Source organism: Aquarana catesbeiana, linkage group LG01 (genome assembly GCF_042186555.1).
Source record: "Aquarana catesbeiana isolate 2022-GZ linkage group LG01, ASM4218655v1, whole genome shotgun sequence".
NCBI lineage: Eukaryota > Metazoa > Chordata > Amphibia > Anura > Ranidae > Aquarana > Aquarana catesbeiana.
Genome location: NC_133324.1, coordinates 549,417,429 through 549,442,023, shown reverse-complemented (window position 1 = coordinate 549,442,023; position 24,595 = coordinate 549,417,429). Strand labels below are relative to the sequence as shown.

Genomic DNA, 24,595 nt, shown 5'->3' with positions numbered 1-24,595 from the left:
CCGCCTCCACAGCAAATCCGCAGCTGACAGCTCCGCGCGTGATTGGGTCAGATCGGCTTCAAAAAAGATATGTACAGTTGTGTGAAAAAGTATTTGCCCCCTTCCTGATTTTTTTATTTTTTGCATATTTGTCACACTTAAATGACTCAGATCATCAAACAAATTTTATTATTACACAAAGATAACCCGAGTAAATACAAAATGAAGTTTTTAAATGATGGTTTCATTTATTAAGGCAAAAAAAGCTGTCCAAAGCTGCCTGGCTTTATGTGAAAAAGTAATTGCCCCCTAAAACTAATAACTGGTTGTGCCACCCTTAGCGGCAACAACAGCAATCAAGCATTTGCGATAATTGGCAATGAGTCTTTCACATTGCTGTGGAGCAATTTTGGCCCACTCCTCTTTGCAGAATTGTTTTAATTCAGCCACATTGGAGGGTTTTCCAGCATGTGTAAGGTCATGATACAGCATCTCAATTGGATTTTAATCCGGGCTTCGACTAGGCCACTCCAAAACCTAAATTTTGCTATGTTTGAATGATTTGGAGGTGGACTTGATGTTGTGTTTCGGATCATTGTCCGAAAGGAAAAGCCAAGTGCACTTGAGCTTGAGGTCACGAACTGATGGCCGGACATTTTCCTTTAGGATTTTCTGGTAGAGCTCAGAATTCATGGTTCCATCGATTATGGTAAGTTGTCCAGGTCCTGAAGCTGCAAAGCAGCCCCAGAACATCACGCTACCACCACCATATCTGACTGTTGGTATGATGTTCTTGTTATGAAATGCTGTATTAGTTTTATGCCAGATGTAACGGGCCACACATCTTCCAAAAAGTAAAAATTTTGTCTCATTAGTCCACAGAATATTTGCCTAAAGTCTTGGGGATAATAAAGATGTTTTTTGGTAAATGTATGATGAGCCTTTGTGTTCTTTTTAGTCAGCAGTGGCTTTGGCCTTGGAACTCTTTCATGGATGCCATTTTTGACCAGTCTCTTTCTTATTGTTTAACCATGAACACTCATCTTACCTGAGGCAAGTGAGGCCTGCAGTTCTTAAAATGTTGTTCTGGGTTCTTTTATGACCTCCTGTATGAGTCATCGTCATGCTGTTGGAGTAATTTTTGTAGACCATCCACTCCTGGAAAGGTTCACCACTGTTCCAAGTTATCTCCATTTGTGGATAATGGCTCTCCGTGTGGTTCACTGAAGTTCCAAAGCCTTAGAAATGGCTTAGAAATGGCCCTTCCTAGACCGATACATGTACATTAGTTTGTTTCTAATCTGTACTTTAATTTTTTTAGATTGTGGCATGATGTGTGGCTTTTTGTGATCTGTCAGACAGCTTCTATTTATGTGATTTCTTGATTCAACAGGTCTGGCAGTAATCAGGCCTGGGTGTAGTAAGTGAAATTTAACTCAGCATTCCAAAAAATTGTGGTTAATCACAGTTCATTCATGATTCAGCATGGGAAGGGGCAATTACTTTTTCACAGGCAGGTTTGAACAGCTTTTTTCCCTTAATACATGAAATAATAATTTAAAAACTGCATCTTGGATTTACTCAGGTTATCTTTGTGTAATATTAAAATAAGTTTGATGATCTGAATCATTAAAGTGTGAGAAATATGCAAAAAAAAAAAAAAAAAAAAACAGGAAGGGGGCAAATACTTTTTCACACAACTGTATACTGATTTCTTCTTTGCAGGGCTAGATAGGTTAGTGTTATGTCGTCAATGTCTGTAGATGTAGAGATTTTAGTGTTAGGGGGCACTTATCCTTTAATAAAGTACACATTCTTGAGCACGGGAGTGAAGCTGTAGTGAAGATTCTGCTGAAATATAACCCATATTAAAACTGGCACGTATGCACATTGCCATTTTATTTAGATAAGAAACTCTGCACATTTAGCCTTGTATATGCTAACATATTCTAGAAGAAAAATCCTAATTTTAACCAGATGCAAATTCCTGCATGGTTGCTATAAAAAGCTTATTGCAAAATTTGTATCCATGTACACATTTGTTTTTGACCTTTGGTATGAAAAAAATGGTGTCCTCTACTCTAGCTATGTTTGTGTATTTTTGGTGCAGTTAAAGGCTCAGCTTTTGTTTTGCTCTTAAAATAACAAACATGTTATACTTACCTGCTCTGTGCAAAGGTTTTGCACAGAGTGGCCCTGACCTCCTCTTCTGGGGTCCTCTGCTAACAATCTTGGCTCCAGTTCTTCTGTGTCTGCCCCCTTAGCAAGCGCTTGCTATGGGGTCAGAAGTGTTGGTTCTCTCCCGCATGGGGATGTGTGTGTCCCTGCCCCCCGCTCCCTCCTCACAATATTTGATTAACAGCAGCAGGAGCCAATGACCTATAAGAGAGGGGGAGAGAGCAGCGATGCTGCTCATGGGCATAGCGCAGGATCGAAAGAGGAGCCAGGTAAGTATTAGGGCATAGAATTCCAAACCTTTAGCCCTTAGAACCACTTTAAAGGCACATTAAATTGTACACAAATAGCATTCTGAAATCTGATCACTTGTGCTACAGGAAGAAAATGCACAGACAAAAAAAGGGCCATTGACCTAATAGTGGAAAGATCACATAATCATTTTTTTTGTATTTTAAGAAATGTTAAGCTGCTCCTAAATTAGTTTACGACCTCACCGCCCCTCCTCTCTACCTCCAATCTGAGAATGCTTTGTGTTCATTGAAAAAATACAAGGTGTTCTACGAATGGCAGTGGTGCCTTGTGAGTGACTTTCTGTGTTTTGTGTGCCGAGGGGATGCTGCTCGCGCAGGACCCAGAAGATCACAGCTATCAATGTAGCAGCTCCGGCTACTACAGTGATTTTCATATTCCCCAGCCCATCAGTCATGAGATATGCCAAGCTGGACCAATGTAAGTATGCAATACAAAATTCCTGGCGTTCAGCTTTAAAATGTGAACAAGACATAAAGCAATAATCATAGCTTTGCTCTATACTAGGGGTAGGCAACCTTGGCACTCTTGTTGTGGTAAAACTACAATTCCCCCAAGGCATTGCATGACTCACAGGCATGATTTGCAGAGGCAGAGACATGATGGGATTTTCAGTAGGTGTACCGAAGCTGCCTACCCCTGCTCTGTAATATACTAGCTCATGCATTTCTTGTTCAATCCTAATGTTTCTTTCCTGCTGCCATATTATCTGTCTTAAGAACTGGACACCTTGCCACACTCAATCAACTAGTGTGCAAAACTGTTTTACATTTTACAGCATTTTACCACAGTAACACCTTCATTCACATGCGTTAGCCTTCAGATCATAATATTTTCTATTAACCTGCAATAAATCATCATGATTGAAATATGAAACTAGCCTTCAATTAAGAACATGTACCGTCCACACTTTTCCTTTCCCGTTTTCTTCTGGGGTTTTATAAATCCCATTACAGGCTTTCCAGCATAATGAGTGCATATTCCAGTCGCTGTATTATAAGGGGAGGACAACCAGCTTTAAGTACCGACAGTGGCACTGTACAGCTCTGTCTGTCTTGGTCAACAAAGCTCAGTAGATACCCTTGCTTTCCTCTGCTTAATATAATCTTTGTGCGGTCATGGTAAAAGTTCACCTAAAATGAACAGTAATAATACATTAACACTAAAGCTAAAAAGATAAATAAAACTATTTCATGCAATACTTGTAGGGGATGAACCAAATAAATATGCTGTACATGCAAACATCTACATGTAGGAAGAACATCTTGAGGGAAATGCAATAAGACTGGAGCAGCTGTGACCAATCAGCTTCTATCTTTAATTTTCAATGATTAACGAAATAAGCTGAAGGTAAAAGCTGATTGGTTACTATGCTAAGCTGCTTCAGTTTTTGTAACCCCACCTTCACCTTCTGTTTACACTAAAACACTATAAAACACAACCCAAGCCATATAACTAATGAAACCTTTAGCAGTTTTGTATGTATAGTAAGAATATAGAATTAAAAAAAAAGATTTCTTATTGGAATCTACAGGCTACTTCATGTGAATCCTTTTTGTGCAATGTTAATAAATTTAGGCAGAATAAGCCATGGCCTTGTGAAAATTGCTGCCGCTGAAATAACAGATTCGTAGTTTTATAAGGACATTTTTGCTTGAAATGGAGCATGCAACTGCAACAGATACACACACAACACAACTGTTTCCCCACATTTTACACACAAATGTGATAAATTATTAGAGATACATTTTCTGATGCAACATAGATATTCTGAAGGGTTGGAGCTCTGCCTGTCTGAACGACTGAGGATTTGGCTGTAAAAGGAGGGTGTTAGAGGCTGCTGCAGGTATTTACACACAAAGTGCTATATGGTGGTATTTGAAAGTATATACAAGTCCCAAAGGTCATTAGGAAAGTAAATGGCCAGATGTTTCAGGGAAGAATATTTCCATGTAAAAAGTACTTTCTGTAGTTTAGACAATAGATTGAGTGGAGTAAATCATCAAGTGTCTCAGATACTTCAAAATTTTAGCAGCAACAGCCAAAGGCTTACCCTGTATAAGGCCAACTGTGGGATTTGAGATATTAGGGTTTAACCTTATTTTACAAAGCAAGGACTCTCTGAAGGCAGAAGGAGATAGGGCATGGGCACTCCCACCTCATGGCATTTTGATGTAAAATGGGAGCAAGAATGTCCCCCTAACCATGACCTTCCCCATGCAAGCATTGTATCACCCCGAAGTTCATGTCCTGTCATTGGGTACTGGGAATTGAGTCTTGCAAGAAGGTGATTAAGGAGTAGGGATGAGCTTCGTGTTCGAGTCGAACCCATGTTCGACTCGAACATCGGCTGTTCGCCCGTTCGCCGAATTGCGAACGATATGGGCCGTTCGCGCCAAATTCGTGTGGCGCGTCACGGCCCATAATTCACTGCGGCATGGCAGTGCATTGCTTGCTGATGATTGGCCAAGCATGCACTATGACCCGCATGCTTGGCCGATCACAGCGCCGCCAGAACAGAGAGCCATAATTGGCCAAAGCCAAGGAGGCTTTGGCCAATTATGGCTCAGGGGATTTAGTACACGCCCCACACTATATAAGGCCGCCTGCACGGCGGCCCTGTGTAGTGTGTGTTCCGGCGTTCATTGAGAGACAGAGAGAGACAGACAGTGTCATTTGATTTGAGTTAGATAGATTAGGCAGAACAGTCAGTCAGTTAGCTGCACTTACAGTGTATTGTGTATATATATGCATCCCAGGTGTTGCATATATATATATATACACTGTATTCAGTTTAGCTAGATCCGTTCCTGTTATCTTCTAGACTATTTACATTTAGTGCAGTGCATCCTGCTCACAGTGTTCAGCTAGATCCGTTCCTGTTATCTTCCTACTGACAGGCAGGCTTGTCTGGTTACAGTATATAAAGCTACCTGAAGAAAATTACTGGTGTTCTATTTGATCCTATTAGTACCACGGTCAGGCAGCTAGACTATTTACATTTAGTACAGTGCGTCCTGCTCACAGTGTTCAGCTAGATCCGTTCCTGTTATCTTCCTACTGACAGGCAGGCTTGTCTGGTTACAGTATATAAAGCTACCTGAAGAAAATTACTGGTGTTCTATTTGATCCTATTAGTACCACGGTCAGGCAGCTAGACTATTTACATTTAGTACAGTGCGTCCTGCTCACAGTGTTCAGCTAGATCCGTTCCTGTTATCTTCCTACTGACAGGCAGGCTTGTCTGGTTACAGTATATAAAGCTACCTGAAGAAAATTACTGGTGTTCTATTTGATCCTATTAGTACCACGGTCAGGCAGCTAGACTATTTACATTTAGTAAAGTGCGTCCTGCTCACAGTGTTCAGCTAGATCCGTTCCTGTTATCTTCCTACTGACAGGCAGGCTTGTCTGGTTACAGTATATAAAGCTACCTGAAGAAAATTACTGGTGTTCTATTTGATCCTATTAGTACCACGGTCAGGCAGCTAGACTATTTACATTTAGTACAGTGCGTCCTGCTCACAGTGTTCAGCTAGATCCGTTCCTGTTATCTTCCTACTGACAGGCAGGCTTGTCTGGTTACAGTATATAAAGCTACCTGAAGAAAATTACTGGTGTTCTATTTGATCCTATTAGTACCACGGTCAGGCAGCTAGACTATTTACATTTAGTACAGTGCGTCCTGCTCACAGTGTTCAGCTAGATCCGTTCCTGTTATCTTCCTTCTGACAGGCAGGCTTGTCTGGTTACAGTATATAAAGCTACCTGAAGAAAATTACTGGTGTTCTATTTGATCCTATTAGTACCACGGTCAGGCAGCTAGACTATTTACATTTAGTACAGTGCGTCCTGCTCACAGTGTTCAGCTAGATCCGTTCCTGTTATCTTCCTACTGACAGGCAGGCTTGTCTGGTTACAGTATATAAAGCTACCTGAAGAAAATTACTGGTGTTCTATTTGATCCTATTAGTACCACGGTCAGGCAGCTAGACTATTTACATTTAGTACAGTGCGTCCTGCTCACAGTGTTCAGCTAGATCCGTTCCTGTTATCTTCCTACTGACAGGCAGGCTTGTCTGGTTACAGTATATAAAGCTACCTGAAGAAAATTACTGGTGTTCTATTTGATCCTATTAGTACCACGGTCAGGCAGCTAGACTATTTACATTTAGTACAGTGCGTCCTGCTCACAGTGTTCAGCTAGATCCGTTCCTGTTATCTTCCTACTGACAGGCAGGCTTGTCTGGTTACAGTATATAAAGCTACCTGAAGAAAATTGCTGGTGTTCTATCCCAGCTTAGTGCAGCTACAGGCCATTAGTATGTCTGGAAGGCCAAGAAGGAGAGGCAGACAGTCACAAGCCAATAAGAGAGGGCAAGCAGGCTCTGTGTCTAGTGCTGGTCGTGGAGACGGTGCATCCTCATCAGCACGTGGCCATGGGACACGCTGGGCCTTTTTTTCGGCAGCTGGCCGTGTTGAGCCGCAACATGCGGAAGACTTGGTCGAGTGGATGACCAAGCCGTCCTCATCCTCCTCATCCTCTCTCACCCATGCCCAGGGTGCTTTGTCTGGCAATGTCATCAGTGACTCCTTCCCTAGCTCCACCATGTCCTCATGAGGATTCCCTCGAACTGTTTGACCACAGTGTTGGGTACATGCTCCAGGAGGATGCCCAGCGTTTGGAAGGCTCTGATGATGATACTGAGCTCGATGAAGGCAGTAACATGAGCACGGACAGAGGGGGTGCCCAAGAAGGACAGCAATCTGGCAGTCATGCTCCCCCTGCTGCAGCATACTGCCAGGTTTGCTCCAGTGATGAGGAGGGAGGGGATGATGAGGTCACTGACTCAACGTGGGTGCCTGATAGGAGAGAGGAGGAGGAGGAGGAGGAGGAGGCGGCACATCACCAACGAGGCAGGATGCCCTCCAGGGGCCAGCCTAAGGGCAGCACATTGACTGCATCACACCCCAAAGCTCCACATGTGCAGGGCGCTGCAGTCTCTGCGCGTTATTCAAAAAGTTCTTTGGTGTGGGCCTTTTTGAGACGAGTGCATCAGATCGCACCGCTGCTATTTGCAACATATGTCTCAAGCGTATCTCACGTGGCCAAAACATCTCCTGCTTGGGTACCACATGCTTGACCAGACATATGTTGACCTGCCATGCAGTTCGTTGGCAAGCGTATCTAAAAGACCCACACCAAAGAACAAAGAGGATCTCTCCTTGCTCCTCATCAGCTGAGATTTCCAACCCCACTAGACCTCCAGTCCTCTCTGAGACCTGCAGTGAGAGGAATGAAGGTGTAGAATTAGGTGTGTCACAGCCAAGTACTTGTGGGCAATCTGCTTTTGGTACACCGACGTCAGATTGTACCAGGCAAATTTCCCTGCCCCAGCTGCTGCACCGCCGAAAGAAGTTTGCTCCCAGCCATCCACATGCCCAGCGGTTGAATGCTAGCTTGGCAAAATTGCTAGCACTTCAACTGCTGCCTTTTCAGTTGGTAGACTCTGCCCCCTTCCGTGAGTTTGTGGAATGTGCGGTTCCTCAGTGGCAGGTACCCAAACGCCACTTTTTCTCACGGAAGGCGATTCCGGCTCTCTACTACCGGCATGTGGAAGGCAATGTCCATGCCTCGCTGGACAGGGCGGTCAGCGGTAAGGTGCATATTACCGCTGACTCATGGTCCAGCAGGCATGGACAGGGACGTTACCTAAGTTTCACGGCACATTGGGTGACTCTGCTGGCAGCTGGGAAGGATGCAGGACAAGGTGCAGTAGTGTTGGAGGTTGTTCCGCCACCACGCCTCCAAAATGCTGATTGTGACACACCTCTCTCCTCCACCCCTCCTCTTCTTCTTCCTCCATGGCCTCTTCCTCGGAACCAGCGGTGCTCCGTAGTCGTTCAAGGGGCTACGCAAGTACGCAGGCCAAAAGATGCCATGCGGTGCTTGAGCTGGTGTGCTTGGGGGACAGGAGCCACACTGGGGCAGAGGTTCTGTCAGCTCTGCAGGGGCAGGTTCAGAGGTGGTTGACGCCACGCCAACTTAAGGCAGGAATGGTGGTTTGCGACAATGGCACCAACCTCCTCTCTGCCCTCCGACAGGGACAAATGACCCATGTGCCCTGTTTGGCTCACGTCCTTAACTTGGTGGTGCAGCGGTTCTTGGGCAGGTACCCGGGCTTACAGGATGTCTTGAGGCAGGCCAGGAAAGTCTGTGTGCATTTCCGCCGGTCATATAATGCCAGTGCTCGGCTGACGGACCTCCAAAAGGAGTTTAACCTGCCCAAGAACCGCCTAATCTGTGACATGCCCACCAGGTGGAACTCAACGTTGGCCATGCTGCAGCGGCTGCACACGCAGCAGAGGGCCATCAATGAGTACCTGTGCGACTATGGCACCAGGACAGGGTCAGGGGAGCTTGGTTTTTTTTCCCCACGCCAGTGGGCCATGATCAGGGATGCATGCACTGTCCTGTCACCATTCGAGGAGGCCACGAGGATGGTGAGCAGTGACAGTGCATGCATCAGTGACACTGCCCCCCTTGTCCACCTGTTGGAGCACACGCTGCGTGGAATAATGGACAGGGCACTTGAGGCAGAACAGAGGCAGGAAGAGGAGGACTTCCTTAGCTCTCAAGGCCCCCTTTATCCAGACAGTGTTCCTGCGTGCCCGCCGATCACACAGGAAGAGGACGAGGAGGAGGAGGAGGAGGAGGAAGATTGTGTCAGTATGGAGGTGGAGCCTGGCACTCAGCATCAGCAGCAGTCTTTAAGGGATCAGTCCCAAGAAACACATGGACTTGTACGTGGCTGGGAGGAGGTGGCTGCGGACGTTGTTGTCCTTAGTGACCCAGAGGACTCCGGACCGAATGCCTCAGCAAACCTACGCTGCATGGCCTCCCTGATCCTGCAAAGCCTGCGTAAGGATCCTCGTATTCGTGGTATCAAGGAGAAGGACCAATACTGGCTGGCAACCCTCCTTGATCCACGTTACAAGGGTAAGGTTGCGGACCTTATCTTGCCATCGCAGAGGGAGCAGAGGATGAAACATCTTCGGGAGGCCTTGCAGAAAGGTCTGTGCAATGCGTTCCCAGAGACTGGGAGGTTACAAACTCCTGTTTCTGGACAACGTGTTGCTGAGGTTTCGGTCACTCAAAGAAGGAGCGGTGGAGAAGGTGGCCGTCTGACCGATGCGTTCAGACAATTTTTTGGTCCGCAGCCCCAAGGTATGATCGATTCCAGCAACCATCGCCAGCGTCTGTTTTACATGGTGCAGGAATACCTAAGGGCAAGATCAGACTTGGACACCTTTCCCACCGAAAATCCTCTGGGTTACTGGGTCTTGAGGATGGATCACTGGCCAGAGCTTGCACAGTATGCAATTGAGCTACTGGCCTGTCCTGCATCCAGCGTTCTTTCGGAACACACATTCAGTGCTGCTGGAGGCGTGGTAACCGATCACAGGGTGCGTCTGTCCACCGACTCGGTCGATCGGCTGACCTTCATAAAAATGAATGAGTCTTGGATCACCACCAGCTACCAAGCACCTGATGCTGATGTAACCAAATAATTTTTTTTGAAATCTCAGATCCCTTCAAAGACTGCCTATGCTGATGCTGAGTGACTATCCCTGAGTAATTATCCTCTTCCTCCTCAATCATCACGCTGATAGCTTGTAAGAACATTTTTGGTTCTGGGCGCCACCACCAGTGCCTAAGGCACAATTTTTCAGCCCCTGTTTAACAGGGGCGTGTTAATTACAATTTTTGATGTAATACTTTGCAGCAGGGCTCGTTCCTGCAATCCAACTAGAGTGTCTGTGAGGGGTTGCAGTGTTGTGGCACCAGCACCAGTGCCTAAGGCCCAATTTTTCTGCCCCTGTCTAACAGGGGCGTGTAATTACAATTTTTGATACAATACTTTGCAGCAGGGCTCGTTCCTGCGTTCCAACTAGAGTGTCTGTGAGGGGTTGCAGTGTTGTGGCACCAGCACCAGTGCCTAAGGCCCAATTTTTCTGCCCCTGTCTAACAGGGGCGTGTAATTACAATTTTTGATGCAATACTTTGCAGCAGGGCTCGTTCCTGCGTTCCAACTAGAGTGTCTGTAAGGGGTTGCAGTGTTGTGGCACCAGCACCAGTGCCTAAGGCCTAATTTTTCAGCTCCTGTTCAACAGGGGCATGTAATTACAATTCTTGATCTAATATTTCACAGCAGGGCCCTGTGAGGGCTTACAGTGTTGTGGCCACAGCAACACCTAAGGCCCAAATTTCTGCTGAGTATATAGGGCAGGACCCTACTTTCAAACATCTAACTTACAAACGACTCCTACTTGCAAACGGAAGGAGACAACAGGAAGTGAGATGAAATCTACCCCTAGGAAGGGAAATTCTCTCCTGTAAGAGTTAATATGGGAAAACAATTTCTCCTTTCCACTGATGCTTTCCAATCCTTGTTCCACAAAAAACCCAAATTTTCAAAAAACATTTTTCATTGGGACAAAAAGTGAGGTGAAATCTTCTGAAGAGGAGGAAAGACAGCAAAACAAATGTCACAGGGGTGATAACCCTTCCCTATGTTTTCCAAAAAGCTTAAAAAAGATTTTTTGGCTGGAGCTAAACGCTTTAAAAATTTACCCGTTCAAAATTACAAAGAGATTCTACTTAACAACAAACCTACAGTCCCTGTCTTGTTTGCACCGCCTGTATACTGCTGTTCAGAGTATATAGGGCCTTTCCTTATTTTAATTTGGGTGCGGGGTTCCCCTTAATATCCATACAAGACCCAAAGGGCCTGGTAAAGGACTGGGGGGTACCCATGCCGTTTGTCTCACTGATTTTCATCCATATTGCCATGACCCGACATGACATTAAACCCGCAAGCAGTTTTAAATGAGATTTTTTCCTTTAAAAATGACATTTGGTGCAGGGACTGTTCTAAACACGGGAAACACGAGCCACTTTACAGGCCTACTATAGACACACCCCAGGTACGATATTTAAAGGAATATTTCACTTTTTTTTTTTTACTTTAAGCATCATTAAAATCACTGCTCCCGAAAAAACGGCCGTTTTTAAAAGTTTTTTTTGCATTGATACATGTCCCCTGGGGTAGGACCCGGGTCCCCAAAACCTTTTTAGGACAATACCATGCAAATTAGCCTTTAAAATGAGCACTTTTGATTTTGAATGTTCGAGTCCCATAGACGTCAATGGGGTTCTAACGTTCGTGCGAACTTTCGGTCCGTTCGCAGGTTCTGGTGCGAACCGAACCGGGGGGTGTTTGGCTCATCCCTATTAAGGAGTATAATCATTTCACAGTCATATTGTGCTGTTATCATGCCTTATGTCCGGGCCTGCCTTTATCTGTAGCACTGTTTGAATGAAGATCTACTGTTTGACTTTTCAAATATGTTGAAAAAGTCAATCATTTTCATGCAGTGTACCTACTTTTTTGTAAGTGTAAGACTGCATGGCCTATGAAGAGATGGCAATACTAACTAGAACTTATGCTATAATGGCTGTTTTATTCCACAGCTAGTCTATACAGTTCTTGAGTCTTTGTTTAAAAGACAAATATTTCTGGAGTTAATTGGCAATACCAAATACCAAGTATGTTGGCAGTGATTGTAATTATACCAGTTTGTGGCAAATTCAGAATTCTCAGTCTAAAGCAACAAATAGTTATATTTCAGACTCTGCACTTAAACGTTGTTCAATACAGAAAAAGAGTCCCGGAGCTAAGTGAGACACGGGGCGCAGGGACGGCATGACAGTGCTGGACAGGACAGTTGCCGATTTAAGAAGTGAAGATTTCCCCTTTTAGAGAAGGGGAGTGGCTGGCAGAGCAGAGTGAGGAGAAGTGTGAGAAGGGGAAGTAACGTCAGTCGAAGAGCGGTGGAGGAAGAGATTAGTCAGCAGACCTCACCGCTCTTCATTTCCCCTGTATTTAATCTACAATGGCGGCGATGGAGGGTTTTCTGGAGCAGCTGAGAGCGGCGGTTGCCGCTAACAGCGCGGACTGGCTCCAACAGCAGCTAAGGGCGATGGCAGTCGGCGGGACAACAGTGAGCGGGGGGGGGGGGCGGCAACACCTCGTGCGCGGCGGTCCCGGCCGCCTGAGAGATATAGTCCCGAGTCAGGACTGGGAACATCCCGTTCGGAGCAGCGATTGACACCGGTGGGAGATACACAGATACCCAGCACGTATGGGAGGCAGAGGGAAGGAAGAGGAGATGTCCGGGGGACTCGGCGCAAGGTCGGTGGGACTGGGGGAAGGGTGCCCAGCACTACACGCGGCTCTTCCCCCCCGGCACGTCGTAGATGCATGGAATAGCCCGAGGGGTCTGCGAGAGAGGTGCGGAGGGGTTGGGACCCACAAGAGCGCACCACAGCAAGTGATGCAGCGGCACAGGCGACTGAGACGGCCAGTAGTCCATCGATAGGCGGGAGAGTGTCAGCGAGAATCACAAGGGCCAGTGGGAGTGGAGGTATCGGACGGACGACACGCACCCCGCGAAATAGTAGGCGCAGGAGTCCATCACCAGGGGCATCCCACGGGTCTGGCGGTAATCAAGGGAGAGGTGGTCGTTCACAGCACCGCAGGCCCTCGGGAACCAGAGCGGCCGCATCTGGGGTGCAGCAGGTGGTCAGCAGGATGGAAAACAGCGACGATCGTTCAGAAGGAGAGCTGTCCGGGTCTGACGGAGGTGACGACCAAGGACATCAGGCAACGGTGGTTCCAGTCCTGGGCAGCCCGGTGAGTGCGATTCTTCAAATCCTGTTACTATCTTATTGCATAACTTGTTGGGGCGGGGTGAACAGAGGGGACGTTCAGGGTTGGGGGGTGCAGCCAGGTCGGGGGGGGCTGAGAACGGGTCGGCTCCACCGACAGCAGTGGTGCCCCAAATAAGGAATGAGGGTTTGCAGGAGCTGTTAACAGGACTGAAAGAACTAGTAGCGCGAGTGGAATCGGGGACAGGAAGCGGTCCAGCTACGGCATGGACAACGGAGAGGACTCCCCCGCAGACGGGGGCTGCCACACCAGTCGCGGGCGATGTACCGGTTGCGCCATTGGCGGCTGTTGCAGCGGTCGGGGTGTCTCCCAGTCCGACAGCAGTGGCTACGACTTCGGGGGATCGGGGGAAGACAAGTGAAAAGGCAGATTCCGTTCGATTGGCAGACGCGGCGAGGAGTAATTCTATGTCTGCTTTGAGGGCCCATTGGGGGCTCATTTAAAAGCAGAGATAAAAGAAAGAATATGGAAAGGCGAATACGTGGAAATTTTCACGTTGTTGCCGTTGGAAAAATTCAATCTAGATAGGTTGAAACCGGTCGAAGGAGGATGAAGAAAAGTGGAGGTATCGCTTGATTCCGCGCACATTTTCCAATTGGCTGCAGGCATTTGCCATTTTGGCAAGCGTGGTAGGCGAGAAGGCGCCTGAGAATTGTTCAGCTCTGTTCGTGTACCTGGAGGCCATTAGTGAGGCCCATAGGACGTATGGAGGCATGGCGTGGCTGCGCTATGATGAACAATTTCATCAGAGGATGGCAGTGAGACCGAATCTGCGCTGGGATCATAAGGACATCAGCCTGTGGATGAGGTTGATGACGGCAGCGAGGGCCCCTAGTCAGTTTTTTCAGGCAGGGGTCGGAGGTTCAGCAGCTCCAGGACAACCGACCGAGAAGAGATGGGGCTATTGCTGGCAGTTCAATGAGGGAACCTGCAGATTTGGCTCCAACTATCAAACTTCAAACACTTGTGCTCAGGCTGCGCAGGATCCCATGCATTGGCAAAATGTTTTAAAAAGGGAAAGGGTCGTGCCGGAGATACTTCGGGTAAGAGGGATACTTCGGCTTTGCTGCATTCAACAGTAGTTACTGAAAAATTGGGGAAAGAGGTTTCGCTGGGACGCATGGCGGGCCCCTTTCACGGCGGGTTCCAATATATGTGCAGTGCTGTTGGGGACATTGCAATATCTAGCGGAAAGATTTGGGGTGCCGCTAGCCCCGGAAAAAACGGAGGGTCCAGCTGTGGCCATCACGTTTCTGGGAATTGAGATAGATTCGATGATGATGGAATGCAGGATTCCGATGGACAAATTGGTAAAGTTGAAAGAGGAAGTGCGTGGGACTATTGGAGTTAGGAAATTGCAGCTTCGCCAACTCCAATCTCTACTTGGTAAGTTGAATTTCGCTTGCCGAATTATCCCTATGGGAAGGATTTTTTGCAGGCGGCTGGCTGCCGCTACTGCGGGAATCAGGGCACCAACGCATTTCGTGAGTCTTACTAGAGAGCATAGGGAAGACTTACGGGTTTGGCAGGTCTTCTTGGAGTCATTCAATGGACGGGCTCTTTGGATGTCGGGTCCCATCAGCAACTGTGATTTGGAATTATTCACGGATGCGGCTGGCTCGACCGGGTTTGGAGCTTTCTTTAAGGGTCAATGGTGTGCTGCCAGGTGGACTTTTAAATGGCAGGAGGCTGGGTTCTTGCAGAACCTGGTGCTATTAGAGCTGTTCCCCATTGTCGTGGCTATGGAACTTTGGGGGGAATCTTTCAGAAACCTGAAAGTTCGATTCAATTGTGACAATCTGGGGGTGGTTCAAGTGGTTAACCGGCTTACCGTGGCATCCGTGCCGGTGGTCAGGTTGTTGCATCATTTAGTACTTCGCTGTTTGCAAGTGAATGCATTTGTATATGCTGTGCATCTACCAGGGACAGAGAACACGTTGGCTGAGGATTTGTCTCGTTTTCAGTGGGACAGGTTCCGGAAGTTGGCACCAGATGCGGAACAACAGGGGGTCGCCTGTCCCAACTGGATATGGAACATTGCCTTGGGACCGCAGCAAAGTGGATTCAGCAATCCGTGAGTATGGCTACGTGGAATGCCTACTCAAAGGTATGGAAAGATTGGTTCGCCTGTTTGAATGAACTGAGCATGGCATCGGATGACCCGGAAGTGGAAAAAGCTGTACTTTATTTTATTATTAGGGGTTTCGAAAAAGGTGTCTCGGCAGCTGCCATAGACCGCGAATTGGCAGGTTTGGCCTTTCTTTTTAAATGGCAAGGGCGTCGGGACTACACAAAGGATTTTTGGTTACGACAGGCAGTCAAGGGGTATAGGAAGATGTACAAACAGAGGGACGGGAGGCGCCCTGTCTCATTTGACATGCTAAAACGATTAATGCTGAGTTTGGAAACGGTCTGCAGATCCGTTTACAAATGTATACTATTCAAAGCAGCGTTCGCGCTTGCCTTCTTTGGGGCTCTGCAGGTAAGCGAGCTGGTCAGCCCTTCTAAAACAATTCCGGGGGGGCTTATGCACGGAGATGTGGAATTATTACAGGACATGGTTAGAATATGGATCAGAAGCTCCAAGACTGATCAGGCAGGGAAAGGTAGGTATTTGGTTTTCGGCAGGATTGCCGAGTCGAGCATTTGCCCTGTCAGGGTTGTTAAATCCTTCAAGGAGCTTAGACCGGCATTAAAAGGGTCCTTTTTGATACATGAGGATGGTGCGTGTCTATCCAGATACCAGTTTGTAGCGGTTTTTAAACAATGCGTGACTAGGGTGGGGTGTGACCCATTACAGTTCTCTTCGCATTCATTCAGAATTGGGGCGGCCACGGAGGCGGCTAGGGCTGGTCTGAGTCAGGAGGTAATCGGACGTATTGGTAGATGGGATTCGGATAGATTTAAACTGTATGTCCGCCCACACATTGTTCAATTGTAGTTGTCAGGTTTGGTTATGTTTAGACTATGGTTTTGGTATTAAGTGTTTATGTGTGTTTTTGTATTATTTCTTCTTGTTAACAGGTCAAGAAGTGGGACTTGTATGGATACTCGGGCATTCCTATGTTTTTTGGGGGGCCAAGAGAGCTGACCTTCGGCCGAATGGCAGGCAGCTAAGGATTCCCAGGCAAGAGGCTCTCATCAGGTGGATTGGGGTCCCGGGTATGCAATGGAACAGGGTGTTGGGGGAAGTTCATAGATTCTCTCGCCTTGACAGGTCCCCTGATGTCTTGATATTACATGTGGGTGGGAATGACATGGGAGCCAGGTCCACGAGGGACCTTATTAAGGATATTAAGTGCGATTTTTTGCATTTACGAGCAGCTTATCCAAAGATGGTGTTAGTATGGTCGGATATGGTAGGCCGGTTGTCATGGCGCTGGGCATGGTCTGATAAAAAAGTTGACAGGGCCAGGATAAAGGTCAATAAAGAGCTGAGCAGGTTCTTTATAAAGAACGGTGGATTAGCCATTCGTCATAGAGAGTTAGAGGTTGATACCTGGCGGTATTTACGCAGTGATGGTGTGCATCTTAAGCGAGGTGGGGACGGATTTATAGTCATTAGGTTTGCAAGAAGGGATCCAGAGAGGTCTGAGGGTGTGGAGGTGCTCGCAAGGGTAAGGGATTACCCCTTTCGTGCTGTGGCAGTTTTTGGTTTCCTGGAATGGGATAAGTTATGTTACAAGTTGAAACATGTGGTACCCATCCAGGGGATGGGGGGTTATTTTATGGTACCCATCCATCGGATGGGGGGTTTTGCTGGTACCTATCCATGGAAGGATGGGGATTGATGTTGGTACCTTCAGGCCATGAGGGTTAACCTGGAGGAGGTAAAAAGGTTAGGTCACTGGGAAGGTTGTGATAATGCCTCCGAGTCAGGGGTTGCCGACTGGTAGGTTTAAAATAAAGAAGTTGTTCTCAGTGACCAGGGTTATAGTTGTTGCTCTTACATTTACCCTCATAAAGTTATTTAATAAAGTTTACGGGTATTTATGATATTTATGTTAATTTATAAGTTTTAATAAATAAGGCCGTAAGGCCATTTACTCCAGGAACTAGTCTGAGTCATTTATGATGTTTTTGGAGGAAGGGGGATGTGTGGTAAATGGAGAGTATTAAGAATCTGGGCTTAAGTCCTACAATGTCATGCTATAGAACTGTCACCTTGCTCGTAAAAGTCTATGAAAACATTGTGTTGCAAGGTGGACAACATAAAATGAGGAAAAATCACCCTAAAATGAACCTGTGCTCAGATAATGCACAGTGCACAATAAAGTAAAAGCATGTTAAAACAAGCCAGCACTCATCTCTTTCTATAAGCATTGTGGAGAAATACATTTTTACAGTTCTCAACACATGCTTTAAATGTCACTCATAATATTTCAGTTCTGTGAAAAAAGCTGTAAACTGTGCGATGTGCTGGGATCAGTGCATTGGCACTATGTCACATAGCACACACCAGTGGCTGTGTGTTCAGAGTGGCTCGCTGGTGTGAACAGACCCTTATGGGTTGATTTACTAAAACTGGGGAGTGCAAAATCTGGTGCAGCTCTGCATAGAAACCAATCAGCTTCCAGTTTTTTTTTTTTTTGTCAAAGCCTAATTGAACAAGCTGAAGTTAGAAGCTGATTGGCTACCATGCACAGCTTCACCAGATTTTGCACGCTTCAGTTTTAATAAATCAACCCCTTAGCTTAGAGTCTTCGTTGTGATCTTTGGGAATAACTAATTTCTCAAAAGAAACAGCTAGAGAGGTGGCTTGTTTTAAAGCTCCCTTACAGCTTGTTAGGATTGTGTAACTATGTCCATAGTCTGAGCACAGGTGCACTTTAAGCATACACATGGAGTTTAAAAACACAATGTAAATAGCAATGATTTGGAATTTTGCACTCTCCTGATCCCTATACTGTGCGCTACACCCCTGACTCCTGCACTCTTTTTGTTTTGTACTCCTAATTTCTACTATGCATTACACACTCCTGTCCCCTACATTCTGTGCATAACACTGCTGCCCCCTGTATTCTTTGCATTATGTTCTCCTGACCCCTGCATTCTGTGGATAACACTCCTGTCTCCTGCATTTGTGCATTACTGACCCCTGATCTCTCTGTGTGTCATGTACTTCTAAACCCAGCACTGACTATAGCACTCTGTGTGTTATGGACTCCTGATCCTTGAAAACATTGCATTACACATCCTGGACTCCTGCACTCTGTGTTATGTATCCTAAACCTGACACTGACTGCAGCACTCTGTGTGTTACGCAATCATGACCCTTGCACTCTGTGCATTGCACACCATTGACCCCTGCCTTACAGAATCCTGCACAATATACACTATATTGTACATATTGTATATTACAGTGGCGGCTGGTGCTAAAAATTTTTGGGGGGGCGCAAACAAACAGAAAAATACTGAAAGAAAAAACCCACCAATTGTAGCCTCACTGTGCCCGTCAAATGCAACCACTGTGCCCATCATATGCAGCCACTTGTGCCCATCATATGCAGTCACTTGTGCCCATCAAATGCATCCACTGTGCCATCAATTGCAGCCACTGTGCCCATCATATGCAACCCTTGTGCCTATCAAATGCAGCCACTTGTGCCCATCAAATGCAGCCACTATGCCCATCAAATGCAGCCACTTGTGCCCATCAAATGCAGCCACTATGCCCATCAAATGCAGCCACTTGTGCACGTCATATGGAGCCACTTGTGCCCATCACATGCAGCCACTTGTACCCATCAAATGCAGTCACTTGTACCCATCAAATGCAGTCACTTGTACCCATCAAATGCAGCCACTTGTGCCCATCATATGCAGCCACTTGTGCCCATCATTTGCAGCCACTTGTACCCATCAAATGCAACCACTTGTGCCCGTCAAATGCAGCCACTTGTGCCCGTCAAATGCAGCCACTTGTGCCCGTCAAATGCAGCCACTTGTGCCCATCATATGCAGCCACTTGTGCCCATCATATGCAGCCACTTGTGCCCATCATATGCAGCCACTTGTGCTGATCAAACACCACCATTTGTGCCCCATCAAATGCAGCCACTCGTGCCCATCAAATGCCGCCCCTTGTGCCCATCAATTGCAACCACTTGTGCCCATCATCATTGTGCTTATCAAATGCAGCCACTGTCACCCCCGTCCGCCCGCTGTCTGCCCGCTACTTACCCCATCTTAGTGGCTGATCAGGCAGCGGGTGACGGTGGCAAACTGTGGGACAGCTCCTGTGTCCTCCATGTTTCCCCCTCCTCTCTTCCTCCCTTTTGCTAGGCATTCAATCGGGGCACCTGTGCCTTAAGCCAATCAGGTGACGGGTATTAGACCCACGCTACCTGACTGGCGGAGAGGCGGTTCAGTGTTAGAAAAAGCAAATATTAATTTGCTTTTCTAACACATCTGGGTGTCTAAGTCCACCTTTTTTGAAGCCTATTAGAGCCTATGGCTCTAATCGGGTGCTTTAAAAAACACCCCCGCCGCTGGAATTCAATTCCTTGGCATCCGAAAAGGGGCCGGACGCCTGAATAGGGGGTGGTATCGGCGGCCATGGATAGATTCATGCAATGCATCCATTAGTGGCTGGAGAGAGGGGGCGGCGTCCATGCGCCCTTAATGGATGGGCTGCCCTTGGTACATTATATACTTCTCACAAAAGTGTTTATTGTCTCAACAGTTACTGTTTGCTAAGCAGTCCTTGATTAGTGAAGTTCTTCTTTAAGGCTCAAAGTGTTAGGTCTGTCTATTTTCAGTTTGTGCAAGACCATATGTATTAGAAACCTTTTTTTAATGGCTGTACTAGGGTTTATATGTATCTGTAAGACTCTTGTTTTTGGCACAGCAATCAAAGCATATTTTATGGCTAAAAGGAAACCTGGTTTTTGTTTAACCATGCCCCTTAAGCCCCTCCCACAAACAGTTTAGCCACACCTGCTTTTTGCCACAGTGAGCCACAAGTCACTGCCTTCCTGTAGTGTCCCTCATTCTAAAGTTGGGAGGTATGCCTATGTGAGATATTCTAGGATGAATTATGCTCTTTAAACCTGTACCTGCAATGTTCCATTACTGAATAACATCAGCAGCGCTTGGTCTGTTTTCAGAAAGTGCAACAGGCACAATGTTCTGACAGATAGGCTGGGTGCTCCCCGAAGATTTCCACCCTGCAAAAACAGCAGCAGAACTACTAGTTAAGCTTGTATTATGGCACTGAATACATAATGGCTATAATAATAAGAGAGAAACATTTTTGACGCATTTAAACATTTGGTAACAGCACAGATTTATCAACTATAGTTGTAAAAAAAATTCTGTGAAAACAAAATGCCATTCCTTATATACAAAAAGCAATACACAAAGACCACCTGCCATCTGTGACTTATCATATGTTTGGGCAGTGTAGAGGGTACTAACAAATGCTACGAGTAATCTCAGGAGGCCTCTTTGAAAGGTTGCCAGGTTAGCTATTTTAAAACACTGTAAATATGATGTACAGTATACTATAATCCCTACAGGTACTTAGGAGAATATTCAGTGTAACCGGAATTCCTTAATTGCCTCCCACACTTCCTTGGTAATTACGACATAACCATTATGATGTTTTTACATATCATAATGAACTCAGATTTAGCTTGTGCAATCTCATTATATCAGAATAGATGGATGGCTGCAGTTCTTGCCTTTTGGGGGGTTTAAATGACCTCATGGGCCATCTGGATGATGTAATCTTTATGTCATGTTTTAGACCTGCCCGATGACATCTTTATGTGTGACAAGTCTGTAACAACCCTAGCAGGGCTCTTTATAACAGAAGGTATTCATTTAGGCAATATAAACCACCCCATTGTGAAAAAACAGCAGTTTTTTAATGGGATTTAACATTTCACTTGAAAAGTATCAGGAAAGGGTTCTTCATCTACAATAGGAAATATTGCTCAATTTGTTTATTCTGGCTGCTCATTTCTCACCTCCAACACATTTTTCTGCATGTATTGAAAGAAAAACTTGAGTATCCTCATCTTTGCTTCCAGCTTACATGGTGGGCTCCATTCAGGAAACGTGATATGTTCTTCTGAGCTTGTAGAATAACAAACTTTTCTAAAGCAAGTTAGGAAAGAGAATGAGATGATTTTCAGTTGTGTTAGCTCAGATTGTGGAAACCTATTAATTTATGTAACAGTACCATATCTTATGCCCTGAACAAAGTTAGAGATACATATGGGTGGGCAATACAGATACTGTAATATCAAGACATAAAATATTTACATTGAGAAGCATGTTCAGTGGTACCACAGAACATACACCCCAATAATAAGATTCACAGATAGAGTATATGAGGTCATGCTGTGCAAGCTTACAATATAGGGGTAGAACTGACAGATGAAAAAATAAGTACAGTAGGCTGTGCATATGGAAAGGTATGTGCGCTACCAGATTGTGTGAAGAAGAAATGCATGCTAGATCAGTAATAAAAGACTATATTTTAGGTTGGATTATAGTCTTGCCTGATGCTTAAAATTGTAAGGCTGTTATTTTGAAGGATTCAAGGGTTTGGAGAGTGCTGAATTGCCTATAGAAGAGAATTTTACAGATATGGAGAGACCAATGAAGTTTTGGATGTAAGGAACAAAGAAAGAAGATAGAAAATGAGAAGAGGTTTTAAGCAGAGCTGAGGTGGTGCTTGAAATGGTATCTAAAAATTAGTAACAAAATATTTTGACAGTGATTGAGAGATCAGAGAGAACTTTGCAGGTAAGTTGTAGAATTCTGAAGTTTGCATTCGGCAGCCAGTGGAAGAACTGGGGGATAGTAGCTGTACTTAATTTGTAGATGTTAGTTGGATTGTTTGGGCAACAGAGTGTTGCTCATTCAGTGACAAACCACGCAAATCGCGCTGAAAGACAACGTTTCCTATTTTATTTTGGATAGAGTGGGAAGGTTTAGACACTCAGGCCCCTCAGACCTGGCATGGATTTTAAGGGGGAACCCCATGCATATCAAAGCATGCAACCTTGCAGGCCAGGAAAGAGGGGAGCGAGCATGCACCCTGCTCCTGAACCACACCAGGCCCCATGCTCTCAACATTGGGGGATGCCCCACCTAGCAAAGCACCTTGTATCCATGTTGATGAGAACAAGGGCCTCCTTCCCCATAAATCTGGGCTGGCGGTTGTGGGAGTCTGCGGGCAGGGGCTTATTGGTTAATATTGGTCATATTTGGTTAATGACTACACTTGGGAGACCTCACCCCTTTGCTTATATCAGCAGTCATTTACTAGAGCTGGAAGAGCTGGAAGGAGAAAAACCCACTACTGCAAATGTTTTTCGGCTCGTACCAAAAGGGTTTTAAGGTCGATGTTCATAAGAACGCTCAAACAAGCAGAGTTCAGTCCAAACATGTGTTCATACTGAATGAAGCAAAAAGGAAGTTCTGGACAGCCGCACTCCGAAATATAGCCTTTGTTGTAAAAAATCCAAAAATACAAGCCAAAGCAGAAAATGGGACAAACCATCTGATGCATTTCACAATTAACAGTGCTTAATCATAGCTACGTAGCTATGATTAAGCACTGTTAAGTGTGAAACTTGTCAGCTCATTTGTCCCATTTTCTGCTGTGGCTTGTATTTTTGGATTTTTTTACAATAAAGGCTATATTCCGGAGTGCGGCTGTCCAGAACTTCCTTTTTGCTTCATTTGCTACATGCTTAGCCTGCACCTGGTATTCCAGTTTTGAGGAGAGTCTTGTATCCAGGGCTTTTTTTCAGCAGGCACGTGGGGGAACGCAGTTCCGGCACCTCCAGCACTGTGTACTGTGTGTAATGGCAAGGGGTGCTAGGGTGGGCTGAAGGGTCTATTAATGCTGGCTGCTGGGCAATCTATTGTTGCTGGAGCAGATCTATTTTTGAGTGGCGGTCTATTGTTGCTGGGAGGTCTATTGTTGCCGGTGGGGGATCTATTGTTGTTGTGGGTCAATTATTGCTGGAAGAGATCTACAATTGACAAAGAGGGGTCTATTGTTACTGGCTGCTGGAGAGTCTATTGATGTTGGTGGCATCTGTTGTTGCCGCTGGGGTGGTATTTTGTTGTGGGGTCCATTGTTGCTGGGGAGTCTATTGTTTCTGATCAAATCTATTGTTGCTGAGGGGTCTATTGCTGCTGGCTGTGGGGGATCTATTTTAATACTTTTCTTGCTATCATTAACAAATTCCATACAAATTACTTAGCACCACAAAATGATACTTGGCTCTGTATTCTCTAAAAGGGGCAGTACTGGGAGGTGGACGGTGGGTGAAACCAAGGAACGGTGCTCAGAAGTGGGTAGGAGGTGGAGACAAGAAGTGACTCAAAAGAGGGGGGGGGGGTTCCTGCACCTATTCTCTGAGAAAAAAAGCCCTGCTTGTATCCATATATCCACCTGGAGCTGTGATCCCTTCCCCTCCCCCTTCTGTTCCTGGATTATGTGTTCATACCGAATTAGGTCCTGCCCTGTCAGGCTGCATGCTCAGATAGGGGTCTGGTGTGGATTTGGATTTTGTGTGGGGTTCCCCCTTAAAGTCCATACCAGATCTAAAGGGTGTAGTATAGAATTTAGGAGGGATCTCCACCCCTTTTTTCATAGAAATTTTGGGGTAAACCCAACATTATTTTTTTTTCTAGATTCTCATCTAGCATAAGGATCTGGTAGAGACGAAAGGAATCCCCAGCCACTTTGTTTACAAACAGAACAAAGCAACTGGGAGTTGTCAATTTGTCTGCAATTTAAACACTTTTCTTTGTAATTGTCAGTTTTGCTGTAGTAGATTGCAAACATTATACAGATGCGCCACCTTACAGTCAGGGCATCTCTCAGCATGTTATTTTTAATCTTTCGTTTTAAGCATGAAATCCATACTCCCTGCCAAATAGAATTTAAAAGAAAAAATGCTTCCTTAGGGCACCACTAAGCCATCCATGCTTATTACCTTAGAAAATGGCTGTTAATTTACACTTGCTTCGGCTTCAACACACATTAAGGGCTAGTGTACACTTGCTGAAAAACAAGGCTTGGGACAGACTTCGTTAAAGCTCTCTGAATGCCAGTCAAAGCTCTGTCTCTAAATAAACTGGTTAGCTTACAGTCCTGTTTACCTTGCTTTTGCTTGGTGCTTCAATGAGGCTTTGGTGGGGCTTTGATCAGGCTTTGGTGGAGCTTCGATGAGGCTTCAATGAGCCTTTGGTGAGGTTTTTTGTGGGGCTTCGGTGAGGCTTCGTGGGTCTTCGATGAGGCTTTGTGGGGCTTCGATAAAGCTTTTGTGGGGCTTCAGTGGGGGTTCAGGCGAGCTTTGCAATAG

General features: G+C 45.8%; 1 protein-coding gene across 2 annotated transcripts in view; it reads right to left on the bottom strand.

Annotated features, from left to right (window-relative positions):
• Nucleotides 1–1,705: 1,705 nt before the first annotated feature.
• Nucleotides 1,706–24,595, bottom strand: part of LOC141105598 (serine/threonine-protein kinase PLK2-like) — a 122,847-nt gene continuing 99,957 nt past the window's right edge. For both annotated transcript variants that reach the window (XM_073595543.1, XM_073595552.1), the window contains 3 exons: nucleotides 21,233–21,362; nucleotides 20,318–20,428; nucleotides 1,706–3,599 (listed from right to left, as the gene is read on the bottom strand). In XM_073595543.1, the coding sequence (XP_073451644.1) occupies nucleotides 3,417–3,599; nucleotides 20,318–20,428; nucleotides 21,233–21,362 (424 nt within the window). In that variant the 3' untranslated portion in view covers nucleotides 1,706–3,416. The remainder of the gene's footprint in view (nucleotides 3,600–20,317; nucleotides 20,429–21,232; nucleotides 21,363–24,595) is intronic.